Here is an 18,138-nt window from a genome sequence, read left to right as displayed (position 1 = left end):
TTCTGCAGAGAAACAAACAAGCACACACAAAAATGGAAGCTTACAGTATGAAATGTTTCACAGGCTCCCTTGCCAGAAGCTCTCTGCAGCCATCAGAGTCAGAGACTTGAAACATTCTGGCTTTGCTGTGGAACCTGGAAAACCCAGCCTTCGTTTCAAAATCATATTTAACTGACTTATCAAAGAAAGCCTTAGTATTTTTAATTCAGAGATTAGAGCACTGAATTTAAGTCTTTAAGTCCAAGCAAAATGTGAAGTTAATATACAGCAACCTACAAGAACAAGAAAGGTAGGAAATCGATGAAGAAAAAATGACTTGCTCTGCTTCCCACCTATTAATTACTGTGCACTGTGGCTACAAAACAGTGGGAAAACAGTAACACTAGATAATTATCAAATTCTAATCAAATTTAACATATAGAGAAACAAAATTTATTCTCAGTGGCAAGCATGTCTCAGCATGCTTTTCTGTTAGACAATTAACCTAAAAATACAATAGGTCAAATGAAATGCAGCTATGTATGTATTAAACTGCAAAAGCATTCACATTAAGCCTTCAGTTTGCACCCAGATCTTGGAAAACATACCCGACTGAGAAAATGCATCATTTTTTTTTTAATTAGGCTAATTAACACTATGCATACATGTAAGAATACTGTGCAATTCAGTCAATTTTCTGGATTATACACACAAACCAAAAAACCAGAAAGCACAGAGATATTGGTGCATGTGGTTACCTTGCACTTGTCTACCAGTCACAACAAATCTAAAGCAATTATTAATGACTTTGAACCACAACAGGACAACGCATGACCACAGCTATGCCTGCCTCCTAACCGAAGCTGGTACTCACCCTCTTTTTCCACTTCTGGGCGGAGGACCACTGCGCCTCTCACTCCTAGGCCCTGAGAAGGTCCTCCCTGGTTTGGCTGGCCCACTGTTACCACGTCTGTTCTGACGGTCTATTCCAGGCCTCTGACTAGAGAAACTTCTCTTGGCTATTTCCCTTTTTGGAACTCCAGTGTTTTCTCCTGCTTTTGCAGCCACCTGAGCTGCTATATCTGCTGTTTTCTTCTCATCCCTCTCACGCCTCTCATTAAAATCGCTGCTTTCTGAGGCTGTTTCCCACTCCTCATTTGCCTGGTCTGAAGAATTCTGATTGGACAAGTCTGGTGTCTTACTTCCTGAAACATCCAGAGCAGTATTGGAGGGCTCAGTAACTGCATTAGTGACTGCAGCAGCAGTTGATGAGCCAGTTACTGCCTCATTTATCTTTGATGCAGCCTCTCTCTCTTTTAGGCGCCTGAAGCGTGGTGGCTTATCTTGCCTTGGAGGCCGAGCAGGCCTTTGTCTTCGTGGTCTCTCTCTCGTTGGATCAAACTTCCTCTCAAATTTTGGAGGTCTTTTATCAACTGGTATAGGACCATAGTGCTCATTTCTCCTTGGCGGCTCCCCATCTTCTGGTTTAATAATCTCTGCTTGCCTGGGGTTCCACTGATTGTCTCTGTAAGCTGGCCTCCTTATTGTGGATGGTCGTGGAGGGCGCCCACCAGGATCCCTTCCACCACGTCTGTACATTCCCCCTCTACCTCGTCTGGAAGGCTCTCCTTTAGGAAGAAACCCTGGTTTAGGTTTATTCTCATCATCTCTCATATATGTTTTTTCCAGAGATCTGTTGTCCACTCTGATATTGTTTTCAGGTTTGAATGACAGCGGCTTTGTAGGTTTCTTGCCATCAGCTCTCTCTTCTCTTTTTGGGTGTTTGCCTTTGATGAGACTGTCTTTGTCTGAAAGCAGAGTGTCACTTGCACTTTCATGGACCTCGCTGTCAGAATCAGTCTCCGAACCATGCTGTCGTCGTCGTTTTGGAATCACTTCAAAGTCTGAACTCTCACTGCGAGTTTCACTCTCTTCCCTTTGTCTAACAGGCCCAGAAGGCACATGCTCTGTTCTAGGCTTAGTATCTCTGTAGTGTGGATACTCCCTGTTATGGCCCCTACTGCCCCGACCACGTCCTCCGTAAGAACCCCTGTAGCTACGACCTCTAGAATAATACTCCCCACGACCTCTGCCTCTGTACCCTTGATCTGGGAACCAGTCTCTGTCCCTCGCCTCTTTCCAGTATGTCCTAGGTGGTAAGCCAGGCTCTCTTTTTACTGGTCTGGTTTCTAAGCGTGGTTTCTCTATAACTTCTTTGTTAACTACCTTCTCCGTCTGCTTTTCTTCCTTCACTGTGGTAACTGGCTGCTGTGCTTGTGGCTGCTGCTGCGCTACAGGCTGAGTTGGTGGTTGCTGCAGTATTGCAGGGGGAAGCTGTGGAACAGCGGGCTGTGCAGCTGGTAACTGCTGCAAGACTGGAGGAGTGGGTGGCTGAACTGGAACTTTAGCTGCAGTCTCAGTCTGAGTGCTCTCTGGGCTCGCTGGTGTTGGAGCAGCATCCTGGACTACCTTCTTAGCTAGAAGAGCACTGCTAGAGGTGGATGTCTCTGGCTCAGTCTGAGGCACTGGCCCTTGCGGTACTTCCTTTTTGTCGCTTTTTTCAGCCTTGGTTGGTTTTTCACTACCTATCTTTTCTCCTTCCTTCTCCTTCCTCTGTTCACGCTCTTCTCTCTGTTCACGCTCTTCTTTCATATCTCTAAGCACAGGTTTTTTAATAGGACCTGATCTTCTTATTGGTCTATCACTGCCTTCCTCTCTCCTGCCATAACCAGGCCTAGGACCCCACCTTGTTTCAGACTTAGGTTTAAATGTTTTCTCAAGTTTAGGTCCTTCAGATGTTCTATTATTGATCAAAACTTCTTTTTTTGGCTTAATCTCAATTCTCTCAATTGTCTCCTTTGACTCAACAGGCCTGCTTATTTTAGAGATATTTGCTGTTGTCTCGATCCTCTGTTCTTCTGATTTTAGAGAATGACTTGAGCCGTGGGAAATGCTTCTCTTTAATGAAGAATGACTTTCCCCAACAGGCATGAGTTCTTCTGCAGAGCTGCGTGAAACATTCTCATCAATTCCTTCAAAATTAACTTTAGTGTTAGATGTGTCAGTTTGGAGAGGTTGGGCATCTTCCAAAGGCCTGCTTGGGAACTTTTGCACTTCCACCTCTCCTGGTTCTCTGAAAAAGTCTGGCTTTGGATGAGAGTCCAGCTGGTTGTGTTCTACAGGATAAGCTGCAGCGGGAACAGCAACCCGTTCTTGCTCCAAGTGTGCCTCAGATCTAAGAAACAACAATTAAGAATATTATGGGGGAGGGATAAAGTTCTCATTCATAGATATTTACTTGAATGACTTTCTGTTTGTACGAAGGATTTCTGTCAGATTCAGGAAACAATGTATCAATTTTCAAAGTGGCTGCCAGTTTTATAGGTATTTATTTTATGCCACTTTGGTTAAAAATTCAGTGTCCAGTGTACAATCTGTTTTAGGAGTCCATTCACATTAATGGCTATATGTGCATTTTAATCAGAACCTTCAGGTTAGCAGGCTGTCAGCAGGTATGACACAGGAAATGCTACAGGAAAAAAAAAAACGGGGGAGGGGTACTTTAAAGAAGCCCAAGGCAACTATCTTAGTTTATACTGCTTGTTTATACACATCACTTCTGCAACCGATGTGCACCAGGCAGAAGCTCACTAATATGGGGAAGATGGAGAGCAGATGAAGGATAGTATACAACCCTGCAGCAACGTTCTAGAAAACTGAAAATTCGTAGTATTATCACAGTCACCATTCATCAAATCAGGTTAAGGATCCTAAACAATGGGTAAATTGTTTTTCTATGCCCTACTGTGCAGCAGGCATGTCTTGTTTATACAACAGTGCCAAGTACGTTCCCTCCAGTCACAACTCCTTTTAAAGTTTCGTGTGAAAAGCAGCGTTAACTTTGTCTGAATTTACAGTTTAAACTATCTTTTACAATACAAATTACAGAGCTGAATGTGTAAGCAGGTTTGGCTCAGTAGTGACAGGCATGAAAGGGTACGTAACTCAGGCTTACCTCAAACTGTCAGGCTCTTCTAACACTTTGGGAGGAGAACTAGCTTGCTGAGGTTCCGCGTGGGGGTATGGATCTGACCCCCACATTATGCGGGGCTCTGACAAAGGAACAGCATGCTCTCTTGCTGAGCGAGCTATATGTTCAAATGAATCTGAGCTGGTTGCTGATCCTTCCAGCTGGTCTCTTCTCATCAGTGGTTTGGGAGGCATAATTCCTGTTACAAGTTCAAGTTCAACAGCTGAATTAGCAAAGAGACTTAGCTCATGAAATACAAAGTATATCAGCAGGTCCAAAAAAGCCCTTTTCTCTGTCCTCCTACATTTCCTCTGTACCTTCTCTTACTGGAACCAAATGTCTCTTCACTGTCAATTGACCCCAAAATGATTAAGTCATATCCACCACCAGTGCCCTCAGTACCAACAAAAGCAAAAGCTGTCTGTTTCCACCGTAACAAAAGAACAAGGCCTGTAAACCTGCAAGCGTGAGAATGAAGATTCTGCTCTAAGATATGAATGGCAAAAAGCAAGATGAATGTACATACAAGGTGGTCCTTGGCACTGTTATTAAGACTCTAGGTCCTATTTTGTAAACATTTTAAAAGCAGCACTATGGTTATCATTAGTTTTGCTTAGGTTACCAATTCCTCAATTCAGTCTCTACATTCCTTTTGAGAGATGCATTCCCCTGTGTCCTGCTCCTTCTGCTCAGTGGTCTTCCCACTACGTTATCTGCCAGTCTGGTGTTATTTATGCACATCAGCTTTTCTACTCTCAAATCAAATAGCTATTCCAAAAGTTTAAAAGGACTTTTTAGTGCCAAGAACTTGAAAACAGGAATTGAACAAGACTCCAGAGATGTTAGTATGTAAGATAAAAACAACATCTCATTTTTTATTTAAAATAATTGAAGTAATACCAAGAGCTAATACATTATGGAAGATGAACCATAAATATACTGTTTTTATAGCATAACAATCTAACTCATGCCAACTATGATAACTGTAAGCAAGTAAGGCTTATGTTGACATTTTGAATACAGTGTTGCTATCAGTAACTTGCCTGTGATACAGGAGAAAGCTCTGATTTTACTATGTAGACAAGATATATATTGATGCATGACTGTCTCTACCTAACAAAAGCATTCCAACATACTTAGTCTCAAATGATACTTATCTTTCAAAAAAATAAAAAATAATAAAAAAAGCTCATTTGCTATATATAATGTGGTTAAGAAAAGACATCTATTTCAAGCCCAAGAAAGTTCGACAGTCAGAAGAGTTGCCAGATTTTACCTGGATGAATAGGAGGCATATCCATTGCAGGCCTTCCTGACATCATTCGTGGGTCCATGTAAGACTGCATCATAAGCCACCGTGGATCAAAACCCATTGAAGCCAAATGCTGTGGATGTGGTTGCATTGGTTGGTAAAGAGGTCTATGCTGGGGAGGAGGGACAGGGCCACTAGAAGGCTGTGAGGGAGCAGACTGTGGAATTACACCTTGTTGCTGTTGCTGCCACTGCTGCTGTTTCATTTGCTCCTGAATAATAGAAAATAGCATTATAGGACTTTACATTAAGATGAAGACATGAGCAGAATTAAAATAACCCTTGGAAACAAGGATTGCAATCACCTCTGGGATACTAAACATTTTGAAAATTCATCACAAACAAACCAGAATAAACGAGGAGAAAAGGGGGAGGAGATGGGAGAAGACTGTACAATTTAAAATAGCTATAGTTTTGCTAGTGTTCAGCTGAGATACAGAACAATCTATACTTTGTTTATGCTGTGACCAGTGCTCTTCAGACCATAGAAACTGAATGCAGAATACATTTGCGAGTGCCACAGCCTTTAACGTAAAGCTGAAGAAAGAATGATCGTCAGATCTCTCTGATTGCACAAGTATCCACAGGGTAATGCTCTACTTCTGGTAACTGATGCCAAAAGCAGCCAGTTTTAGAAGCCTCTCTTGTCTTCTGCTCACTTGTGTACTTTGCAAGTGATGGGAGGTGCTCCCTACAAAACCAATTCAGCCAATACAATATTACAGAAGCTGGAAACCAATAACTTAGATTTCCCCCGCCCCTAAATAGTCACATTCTTACTCAGAATGAAGCAGAAGACATTGCGTTATTCTTCCTTTTAGCAAACAAGTTGGTTACCTGCTGCCTCTGAAATCTCGGTGGTAATGATTTCTGGAACTGTTTAGAATAGCCTGAGGAAACAGCAGGACGAGGTTGAGATCCTGATTCTGGTTCGCTCTCATGAGTCACCTGTGAAATCTCTTTTTCATTCCGACCACTGTCTTGTCGGGTAAAGACTGCTTGATCTTCTGAAAAAACAAATGCAGGAGAAAAGAGTGTATTTTAAAGCTAGTAATTTCACATTAACCAGAGTGTCAGATAAGAGATATCTTTCTAAAATGAAAACAAGCTTGCTTTCTCTAACCTCACAGTTCTAGTTTCCAGAACACACACAGACTAAAAGAATAGAATTTCAAAACATTATTTCCCAGAGTTCCCTTTAAACTCAAATAACCATAAATGGTTGCTCAGTTCATGCTGCAACTATTGTGCGATTTAAGAAGCACTACTGTTTTAAATTTTAATAAATTTCTTTATGAACCAAAGTTCAGTTTTACAATCATTTGTACTCACTTAAGGGATGACACCAAGGTATAAAGAATAGTCTATCAGAGGCACTCAAGCTCTACTACAAAAAAATGCATTAAGTATAAACATGTGCTCTGTGTCTACTTCTCTAGGCTTGCTTAAAATACAGAATAGCTGAAATAATTTAATTGTTTTTTGACAATATGAATCACTGACTCTCTTATAGCAAGAAAAAAAGCCTTGTACTTTTTCTGTATTCTTTCATGTTCTGCTTAAGTTACAGAACTCAATATTTCCTTTAACACTTTGATGAGTTGGCCAGACAGGTCTAGCTCAAATGACAGAGTCAGCAGCTGTAGTGTGCTGGGGAAACACATGATCTAGATGCAGAGTTAATCAGGTATGGCAATTAGACTGCTAGATTACTACTACGCTCTGTGGCTCAGCTGCAAGAGAGACAACTCCTACTTGCACGTAAGCATACCTTTTTCTTCCTTGTTATTCCTGCTTTCACTTTCTTGTTTTTCTACCACAGGCGTTACCACAGGTTCTACAGGCTCAGGAGCTTCATGTACTGGTTTCTCCTCTTCTTTCTCCTTCTCCTTCTCTTTTTCTTCCTTCTCTCTCTCATTTTCTTTCTCTTTTTCCCTTTCTTGTTCTTTTGCTTTCTCCAGTTTTTCTTTTTCTTCTTTTTCCCTTTCCCGCTCCCTCTCCTTTTCTTTTTCCCTTTCCCTCTCCCTCTCCTTTTCTCTCTCCCGCTCTCTCTCCCGTTCCCTCTCCCTCTCCCTTTCCCTTTCTCTCTCCCTTTCCCTTTCCCTCTCCCTCTCTCTCTCTTTCAGAGGGTCTTCACGGGAGGGTTTTGTCATACAGCCAAATTTCTCATTTAACCGTTTCAGCTTTTCTGCACAAGCTGCTTTTCTTTGTTCTTCCATTCTTCTTTCTTCCTCTTCGCGGCGCTTACGGGCTCGCTCAACCGCAGCAGATATCTCTGACTGCTGTCTTCTCCTCTGTTTCCAGATTTCATCTTCATCTGGTACTGGTTTAGGAGGAAAGGGTCCCTGCCTTCCAGGTCCTAGCTGGCGATCAGGAGGAGGAGGATGCTGTAGTAATGTAGATTAAAATCAGTGAGTCAGCAATGGCATGATTACATAAAACAAACTAGTTGAAATACAACATTTTAACTGTCTGCCTACTGATGTATTTGGATGGCATTTTTACAAAGTAAGGCTTGAAAGACACCTTCCATGCAACCTTAAGTCAAAGTAGAAGTAAAGATTCAGTTGAGCTCGTGTCACTTCTTACTGCTGCTAATGCGAAGTGACAAACACCTTTTAGATTTGGTTACAGTTTGCTCTGACAGATCTCAGACGAAAAGTCCAAGTAGACCAAGAAACTCAAGATTATCTTAGGATCATCAAGATTTTAATGAGCACTGCTGAAAATTGTTAAGCAGCTACTACCTACACATTTCACTCAGAACTTCATTTCCCTGTCTACCTGGGCATGCAGCCAACATTAAGCCACACTCAGCCCTTAAACACCTTTCTCATGTCCTTCCCCTCTCTAGTCCCAGGTAAGGCTAGATTATCAAAAGCTCTTGAAGTTCACATGCATTTCACAAAGCCACTTTCAAGACTTACACAATTTACACAATCAATTAGCAGCGTGGCTATGTTGAGGTCTCCCTCTCATCAGCCCCAGGTACTACAATCACACTGTTACAGAAAAAGGCTAACCCTATGTGAAGCATTGTTACTTTTCCAAGTTTAATTCCCTCCATCACAGCATTAAGGAATTTAACTCAAGAAAATACGGACAATTCTGATCTTTCTTACCGGTGGTAGAATAGACTTGGGATGAAGAGGAGGACCACCTCTTTCATGTATAGAGGGCTGTGCTGGACCCCGATCCTATTGGATCAAGCACAATACCAGGGTAAATAGCTTGTAACAGGAGCAAGGCTGGTTATTTTTAGGTGTACTTTTTCCTACGACATTAAAATACTATATCTAGTGAACTACATTGCATAGGATACAGATTAGCACGCAAAGAGGGCAAGAACATCTTCATTACAGCTGAACAATTACTTAAAAAGCATCCAAACTTTGCATTTAGTTTACTGTAATGTTTTTCTTCAGATTCAGTACAGCATCAAACCTTGGAAAATGACACAATCTGTCTACAGAGAAAAAGAGCAAGAAAAACAAATTCGGGATCCCCCATCTTCATTGTTACTGGTGACAGGAAATTTCCACTCAACGCCAACGCCAGCTTTTCATAGGGAAAAAATACCCCAGCAAGCTGAAGCAGGCATAAGCTGAGATGGCTGCCTTTCTACTGCAGGATAATCCAAAAACCAAAATGGCTGAACTGATGCATTCCACGACATCTAGACAGAAATCTATCTACCTGAGAAGAAACAAGTTGACATGCTACTGCAAAGCTGTACTGAAGAAAACCAGGTCATGATTTACAAAAAAAAAAAAAAAAAGAAAACAAGGAGAGTGTGTGAGTCAACATGGCACTATTTCTCTGCGCCTCTACAAAAAATGACGGACACCAGAATGGTTTTATTCACTGTTACAGCAATGGACAGACAAAATAATTCAGTTAAAACCTGTCAATTGAGTAACAGTAAGCGACATAAGAGTTCTCCTCTCTCACAACTGTGGATTAGAACACACTAGAAAAAGACATTTTTATTTGGGAACAGAAGCTAAGCATCACCCCGTCACTTATTACTGCTCAGATAAGCAGTAGATAATGCTTTTACTTATGTTCATAACCCCTAATCCACCTGAAGCTTCAGAAGAAGCAGAGTGGGATCTCCCCTGACAAGACTCTTGCCAGAAGAGCTAAAGAGAAAAAAACACAAACCTGATCAAGCTGAGAACTTTTGCCATAAGATCCTTTGGTTGCTGCTGCAGAAGCCTGGGTGGCAGACTTAGCATTAGTCTGTTCTTCTGCTTCTTTCTGGGCATCAGGGCTCTGAGAATCTTTTGATGGCGTTTGTTCGTCACTGTGCAAAAAGATGAGAAAAGTAGGAGTATTCCATACAGCTCTTTGTTGATTTATCTTCTATCCTCAAAATCTCTAAGCAAGAGTGAAAGATTCTCACAAGAAAAATCACTTGTATTTCATGACTCACAGGCTGCAGACAGTTACAGGGTTTAACGCAGTATTTAAATACTGAAGTACTTCACACACATACTTCATTCAAGTTTCCCAAAAGCTAAGCTAGCTGTGTAGCATTCACACACAACCAGCAGCTCCAACTCACCCACTTTCCTTCTCTTTTTGACTACTTCCTTGCTCATCATCATCACTGAAATTCAACTGCTCAGTGTAATCCACTTCACTCTGAGCACCTGACACACAAGCAAATATTCAATTAATCCTTCAGAAAAATTAAATGTACAAAGAAAAGAAATCATTAATCCGAGGTTCTTACCTGCCCAGCCTTCATCAGCCTCAGCATCTAAGTTATCAAATTTATCAAGTTCTTTAAGTTCACTAGCACTAAGAATGGATGGGCGCTCAATCGGCTCTGAACACCACGAAGGAGGTCCTCTTCCCCTTGGCCCCCTACAAAAGAGAAACAATGGCCACCATCACTATTTTTTTTTCAGCAAAATGACTAAACAGAAGCTCAAGTTGCATGACACGTGCTGCTTCCTCACGTCAGTACAAATGTTATACATCACACACGAGACCATCACAGTTCAAATAATTACTGCCACACCACCACAAAGGAAAATTATTTTTAAAAAGGATTAGAGTTCTACTGTAATTGAAGAGCAGCACAGATGTGACCAGAAATTAACTACTTTCATTGTGACATTGGAGCAACAGCCTTTTTACAGATAAAGTGCTGCTCAGAATTATACAGGTGTCCCTTTCTCCTGCTTTTCCCATTAAAAAGCCCCATAACATGCAAGATTCTCCTAGTTTTGCAGCTGAGATGTCAAACACTGTACAGCCACTATATAACTACTCCACACAAGCCGAAGTTATAAGACTAACCAGTGACAGCACATGGTTGTAATCAAGACAATCAGTGCAATGTTCTTTTTTTCTTTTTAATTTTTCCCCTTTACAGGCGGATGCAGAGTTCATAATCACAGAACAAGAACACCTGTATCTTACCTACTAGGCTCAGAAGTCGGAAACCTTGTTGGGCCTTGTATGGAAGGAGGATATGCCATTCTAGGATACTGATTAAACATCTAAGGAAAGTTTAAAACAGAAGCCATTTGTTAAAAATATCACTATATCAGACATACTCAGAACAGTGGAATCATAATGGAATTAAAGCAAGGCTCTTTACTCAAAACAGTCTGCTCTAATGATGGTCTGTGTGACCATCAGGCCACAAAGGTGGAACGATCACCTCTGTACTCAGCAACATGTGACACACTGAAACTTAGCACAGGAGTGACAACATGGAGCCACATCCTTTGAGGAGCTTGTTGTGATCCTACGCTTCTTACTAAACTACTAAGCATTCCATGGAGGGAGGATAAAAAAGGCATAAGGGAATCACAGTAGCCAATAACCAATCCCTGCTGCTTACAACTCTGTGTAACCACTACTCACGTAAGGCGGCATCATTGCCCTGTACTGAGACGAGATGGGCGGCTGCTGCTGGCCATTCATCTTGGGCTGTGGGATCTGTGGTAAGCGTGCATCCCTCTTCTCTGCTGCCTTCTGGCCATCACTTTGTTCTGCTGGAGTAGCATTGCCATCTTCCTGTCCAAGAGCCTTAGCTTCTTGATCTGTTGGAGAATTGGGTGAATTGTTACTACTATTTTCTCTCCAACTAGCAGCATCTACACAGGCAGAGCCAGTAGAAGAAAAGAAGATCGCACTAGATCTTCCTAGGAGGTTTCCAGTGACACAGCTATCTGTGCAGATGGACATTCGCTACTAAGAAAATAGAGGTTGTTTTCTAATCCTCTTCAGCTCTACATCCAGCTGTGATCCCAAAGGGTAAGAGTTAAATTTATAGACAGCTCTAGCTGCTTTTCTCTACCTTCTAAAACACCATGCTATTCAGGAAAGATGCTGATCACAGTACAAGATAGAAAACAGCTTTAAGTGAGCTACTGCTGATTTGACACACAGATGCTGCCAATGGAAAGATCAAACTTCTTTCTACGAGCAGTATCACAGACTTCTCAAGCAGCTCATAACGACATATCTGTGTGTTACATTCCAAAGTAAAGAAGTATTCAGATACTGGCTTGCATCTCTGATAAAGGATGGAATAGAAATGATGAGGGTTGTATTTCATCGGTTATAAGGATAGTTCTTGAATATACATTCTAGTTGTCATGGCATCTAGCAGGTGGAAGAAAACACCAATAATGTGCAACAAACGCTCCTCAGAGCACCAGCCTGAGCAAATATGAAGTGAGCTGTAGGATACAATTAAATACCTGTTTTCCACACCAGGAACAAATATAGCAGAAAAGGAACCAAACACAAAAATCTTTATAACAAATTCTTACACAACAAAACCATATAACAGAGAAGAAGTTACAAGATTTTCAGGTAGGACGACTGTTTGTAGGTGTTTATTTATTGCAGAAGTGAATCCTTAAAGTAGTATTAATACACCTATTTTGTATGGGAGCAAATATGCATTCCACACAACTTCGTGCAATTTCACTAAAAGTTCTACCATATACTTACTTTGTGGCCTCAAGCTGGGTCCATGGCCGTCTTCAGATGCATCTTTCTCTTTGCCTGACTTTTCTTGATCCCCAGCTGCCGGCAGACTGGGAAACTCTTGCTGGAAATAACTATTTATTGGAAGAGCTGGACCTACAAAATAAGATATTCACAGTCATAAATCTTCTGTAATCAAAGCAGTTCAGAAAGTGCTCCTATAAGCCTGATCATCCTTAAAAATGAAGCATAAAGTCATTAATTTAATGGCAATAGAATTTGCAAACCAAGAGCAAACCTCATAAAATGTTTATATTTATTAGTAAAGCTGCTGAATGGCTACATGGACTACAAGGTAAACAAAACAAAAAAAAGCAGTTCAAAAAAACCCCAGCCTCAATTACATACTTTCTGTTTTTTTAAGCCAGCAAGCTAAAAACTTCTATCATCTCTGATCCATGAAAGAGCCATGGATCATAGCAGTAAGAATACAGCATGAAAGACAGGGATCTTGTTTTGCTTTTTTCTTTTTTAAGGGTTAAATGTTAAGCACAGGATAAACTCCTCTCTTTTCACTTTCTTTGTAACTTGATGACAACAAACACCACAACAATTACCTCTGTGCCCACAGATCAGCTTAAAAGCTTTCAATCTTCCAACTTCACCTACTACAGGTCATGTTAATTTGTTTTTTGTTACTGGGCATTAGATATTTCATGCTCACAAGCAGCCACATCCAGCAGTTTAAGGCGACTGAAAACCACAGCCACACTAAGCAAATGGCCTGCCAGGCCAGAGAACCATTTTGGAGACCCGGAAGGAGGTAAAAGTTTCATGAATCTTGAAACATGTTCTCTGCTCAAGCTTACGCAGCAACAATGTTTCAGTTGCAGAACAATAGTATCCTCAATTATCAGCTTAACAGCACCTAAGCTATCAGCCTGAAACAGACCCATCTTCAGTTGCTGAAGATTTCAAATGTAATATGGTGGTTATTAACTCCCAACTCCTAACCAATGGGTGAGCCAAAGAAATACACATTCCCCATCAGGTTTGGCAGTTGTTTTTTTTTTCCCTGCATGGTTATCAATAGCATCAGGACAGGACTTAGTTTCTCCTCACTCAGCTGACGTCTTATTCAAGGAGCAAGAGGCAGCTGGCTGAATGACTGCTGGAACATATACAGGGCATCTGGAAGAAGTACAAGTTCCACCAGCCAACTGCAGATCGGGAAAGTATGAACACAACAGGTGTATCCCAAGCTTCAAACTAAGGATGATAGCAAGCAGCTGAAGCCGGTTCACATTCTGTATTTCTTCTGGAAACAGCAAACCCACTACTGCATTAATTGAATGAAATGAGGATGCCATCTGGGTTTGGCACACAAGCTGCCATGGTAACCATAAAATAATTAGCTAAATGCATTCTGAAACCATTGAGCTGAATCATCCTGTGTCACATCAGAGATGATCTAATCAGCTTATGCAGAAAGGTTGATGCAAAATGATCTGCATTCCAGTGTTAATTCCTTTTTTTTTAAAAAAAAAAAAAAAAATCTCTTATTATACAACACTCCTGCAAGAGCTTTATGGAAAAGAGTTTCTATATCTGAGAATGAAGGAAGCACTGAGCACTACACAGAAGAGCAAGAAATGTAGGATATAGAATTGCCATTTCTAACACTTGCAGCAAGAAATGGCAAAGTCATTAGATATGTGATGTTAACAAACTCCAAATACAGTCTTATAAGCTACCTCCATATAATTTCCATTTTACTATTCTGAGATATCTGCAGAGAGCTGACTTTTTCCAGCAACGAAGCCAAAATTCTCTTTTTTCAGTCACAGAAAGCTTGCAAGTCTTCAATTTAAGGAATAAAACACATCATATGCTATTTTCCATAATGGCAACATGGAAATTTTAAGTAATCTCTAACTCTGCAAACAATTTTTAAGCTCTGCTGAAGATTCAATTTGATCTCACACCTGTCATGAAAACACTCAACCTGAGATCCACAATGGAAATTGTGTGTAAGGACTGAGAACAATTATGTAAAACAAACAACCAAATACACCCTCAATGCTTCTCCTGAGCAAAAAAACCCAAAACTTACTTGAACATTACCATTTTGAAAACAAAATCATCTATAAAATAAAGGGGAAAGTATTGTGGTAATTGACACATTGAAACAGAAATGACACATTGAAACAGAAATGAGACCACACGCACTCTGCATAAAATGATCCCAACTCAGGACCAAATTGACCACTAACTGTTTATGGTTCTTACACAAAAAATTGTAGCTGTTACAGTAAGTGGCTGAGATTTTCCTCTCTCTAGAACAGCCACGTTCAAGACCTTATGCTCTGATCATTATTTCTGTGGCAATTAAAAAAAAAGAAAAAAAAAAAAGAAAGGCTATGCAGGTCCTTCAAAAGGCAGTCAGACAGGACTACCACTCTTACAGGCTACAAAAGCTGCTTCCACAGCATTCTTAGTCCCCGCTGTCCCGCTCAGGACTCAAAAGGCTGCTGGGTCTGAATGCTGTGAGAAGCAGCATTCCCAGCCCGCTAGGCTGGTCAAAAACCTCTGCACCTTTAAAATCACTTACCATCTTGCCCACCTGGCTTGGTGTTGGCCCACGATTTGGCAACAGGAGCTGCTTCTGGAGGAGCAGGAACAGCAGGTTTTGGCTGCGTCTGCGGCACCTCTGGCTGTCTGGAGTTAGAGGGAAAGCACTCATGAATGCAAGACTGTCAGGATTACTACTGCAAACAAGTGAATGAGAGGAGATAACTATGCAGCTAAAGAGCCAATAACTCCTCTGCAAAAAAAAAGCATTTTCTTACATAAAAGGAGCTGTTACAGTAACGTTAAAATTGGAATAAATTAGCTAATTCTTTCGAAAGATTTCTCAAAGTGGAGAGGAATGAATGAAAACGAAGGGGCAGAAAATGCAGTCAATCGTGAATAGAATTATAACTTTCTAAGCAGCTTATCAGACCATCTGAAACCAATTTACAACCATGGAAGGGAATAATTCCGAGTAATGCTCCTGGGCTGGGTATAAAAAGCACTTTAAGATCACCATGAATGGGGGGAAAGACAAGTACGTATGTCAGAAATTACTACATACAGGAACTGATAAGGCCTGAGAAACCATGAAAAAATTTATGGGCACCAGGAATCAGAATGGGGAAATTTACCTTTATGAAGATCAAACACAGTCTGAGACATTTAAAATAATTCTGTCATTCCGTCCAATCTAAAAAGTGACTGCATTCTAAGGGAAGATATTTTTAATCTAGACATTTCTGAAACCTGCATATATACATAACTGAAGACTCCAAAGCATCAGAGTCTGCAAGACCTCCAGCTCCCTAGCATCTTTTTTTTTTTTTTTTCCTCCAGAGGGGAAGTCTAACAGTCTGGAACCACTTTATTAACCCAGTGAAGAGAACCAGTGAAAAACAGGCTGGAATTTTTATTTATTTATTTTTAAGTTTGCACCACAGACCTTGAGGATTATTTTGCTTCCTATAAAGGATAACAGCAACCTGCCATCCACAAACAGCCTTCTCTGAAAACAACAGATTCTGTAGTTCTCTCTACAAACGTTACACACTTAGCCTCTTAAACAGCAGCTAAATTGCACTGCATAACGTTTCAAAAAACAAGTGTAAATGCTTCAAATAATCTGAGTAATCATGCAGTGGTCAGCCCAAAGCACTATACAGTGCCACTGCTAGCAGGAATATGTGCTAGATAAGGACAGAATGGCAGATGCCAACATCAGGAAGGACAAAACAACTTGGGGCATTCTATCATTAAAAAAAATAAATGTATTTCATTGTACTTGCAGAAGCATACACTGACTGACATAGACTTCTATACTGAACAGGCAAATGCAACTACTGTCACTTGCCTAACTGGCCATCCAGTGACAATTTGGAATAGCAATGAAGTAAACACAGGAAGCAATTCCTGTGAACTCCAAAGCAGTGATACAATAGGAGAAAAAAAAAAAAAAAAAAAAAAAAAAAAGGATTTATACTTGAAGTAAACATTTAAACATTTATAAAAACATTGAAAATTGGGGAATTATAGCAGTTGAAGATGAGGGACAGCTATTTAGTTAGAAACACAATCAACTACTGGAACATACTTCTAGCAGATGTAGCAGGCAATGGAATGGTGCAGATGGAAGTGTGTTTTTATTAAAGCCACTGAGCTCAACACCCAATTTAACTAGATCAAATGGAAATGACCTCTGGGGCACAGGAACTACCATACAAAACACTGGGCAGAATATTGTAGATTTGCAGTTTCACTAACCTAAGATAAAAGCTAAACATTAAAGTGAACCCTTGAAGTCCAAGTTTTTCACAGAGATGTTAAAATTGACATCTAGATGTAGGGAAGTATATGGGACAAAATAAAGTAACAGCACAAAGGGGAAGAAAATCTTCAGTCATCTCTTGCTTGCACAGGAGAAAAACACACTAACAACACAGCATCACCACAAGAAGCAGCAAAGCCCCATCAAGTCATGAAGGCATCAGCTGCAGCCTTTAACTCACCACAACCACAGTTAACTGCATTTCTACCAAGCAAATGGATCGATATCCAGCAAAGAGACTGCTGATACTTCTTCCTGCATCTTTAAATTAGTGCCTCTATTTCAAATCTTTTCCAGAACAAATCATACGTCAAAGAATAAACACTTAAAAGCCACTTCCACTTCTGTGGTGTGAAGCACATCCTATTTTAAGCTTTCATGACAATAAATTTTGCTTTAAAACTTTTTCTAATTGTATTATTGGAACAACACTTAAGTCTATTTTCTTCAGAGGTTGCTGTCAGATGTCCCTCACAAGTATGAAACAAACTCAGCTGATGACTTGTACTGAGAACAGGCAATTAAACTGCATGCAATATGCAGCAGTGAGCCAGCACTATTCCCACGCCTGTTTTGTTTGTATCACATATCTGGGCAGCATGAAACAATATTGTGAAGTCTGTAGCAGAAAACTTCCATGAGAAGCCTCTGGAATTTACGGCATACTAATCAAACCAACTGAAGTGCACGTAGTTTGAACAGATAGGAAAAGTAGAAGATTCAAACTAATATATACAAAATTAAGAGTTTTTAAGCTTTTCCCGACATACATCTGGAAAACCACACTAAAATCAAACAGGTTTTTTGCATACACACAAATTGTCAGGTTAAAATTAAACTTAGCTGCCATGCTCTCAAGGATTTCTCTTAGCTTCGTAAGGATTTTAAAGTGATTACACCAATTTTTACAAGAACATACCACAGGATTTCATGTAAGGAGCCACCAAGACTTAAAGAAAAGGTAGCCATATCAGGTGCCCTCTTACATCAGATTTATAAACATACTGCCTTCAACCTAAGTGGCATTTTTGTTGTTTTATTTTCTTTTTCTTGCTGTTCTTTCTCTCCCATTCCCCCAACAGCAAGATTATTCCTTACAAAAATTAATAATGTTAATTTTTGAGGTGCTATTTCCCCTCTAGTACCTCTCTTGAAGACTTCTAAGCCTAACCAGTTCCTTCCCACTTCCTATCCTCTGCAAGTTTTGGAAAACTTGAGAGAAATGTTACAGCCAAACAACCCTGATTTCATTGGTCACTTACTTCTCTTCTTCGTGCTGTTCTTGTTTTGAAGCCCATCCTGTGCCGTCCTTAGGCACTATGTTCACATTGGGATCGTTGCCTTTGTTTTCTGCTTTGAGACTAGGGAGGTTAGCTGGGGGAGGCATCCTCCTTGAAATAGCAACTTTTCCAAGACTTTGTAATCCATGGCGTGTGGCAACTGCATGCCAGAACAGAAAGTG

General features: G+C 40.5%; 1 protein-coding gene across 14 annotated transcripts in view; it reads right to left on the bottom strand.

The window, feature by feature from the left end:
- The window catches only part of PRRC2C (proline rich coiled-coil 2C), a 69,179-nt gene that overhangs the window by 33,693 nt on the left and 17,348 nt on the right, over positions 1–18,138 (bottom strand). For 9 of the 14 annotated variants that reach the window (XM_042818986.1, XM_042818998.1, XM_042818991.1 and 6 more), the window contains exons 3-17: positions 17,939–18,116; positions 14,889–14,995; positions 12,302–12,433; positions 11,204–11,382; positions 10,754–10,833; positions 10,059–10,192; positions 9,888–9,975; positions 9,485–9,626; positions 8,443–8,517; positions 7,092–7,707; positions 6,158–6,327; positions 5,286–5,532; positions 3,995–4,208; positions 854–3,214; positions 45–134 (exon numbers count right to left, since the gene is read on the bottom strand). In XM_042818986.1, coding sequence (XP_042674920.1) covers positions 45–134; positions 854–3,214; positions 3,995–4,208; positions 5,286–5,532; positions 6,158–6,327; positions 7,092–7,707; positions 8,443–8,517; positions 9,485–9,626; positions 9,888–9,975; positions 10,059–10,192; positions 10,754–10,833; positions 11,204–11,382; positions 12,302–12,433; positions 14,889–14,995; positions 17,939–18,116 — 4,813 coding nt within the window. The remainder of the gene's footprint in view (positions 1–44; positions 135–853; positions 3,215–3,994; positions 4,209–5,285; positions 5,533–6,157; positions 6,328–7,091; positions 7,708–8,442; positions 8,518–9,484; positions 9,627–9,887; positions 9,976–10,058; positions 10,193–10,753; positions 10,834–11,203; positions 11,383–12,301; positions 12,434–14,888; positions 14,996–17,938; positions 18,117–18,138) is intronic. The other 5 variants (XM_042818994.1, XM_042818996.1, XM_042819000.1 and 2 more) reach the window with 3 other exon arrangements.

This window comes from Centrocercus urophasianus, unplaced genomic scaffold, assembly GCF_019232065.1.
Source record: "Centrocercus urophasianus isolate 14NV4802_14NV808 unplaced genomic scaffold, USGS_Curo_1.0 seq_18, whole genome shotgun sequence".
Lineage (NCBI taxonomy): Eukaryota > Metazoa > Chordata > Aves > Galliformes > Phasianidae > Centrocercus > Centrocercus urophasianus.
The sequence above is the reverse complement of the archived record's forward strand: the minus strand, read 5'-3'. Positions and strand labels throughout refer to the sequence as shown.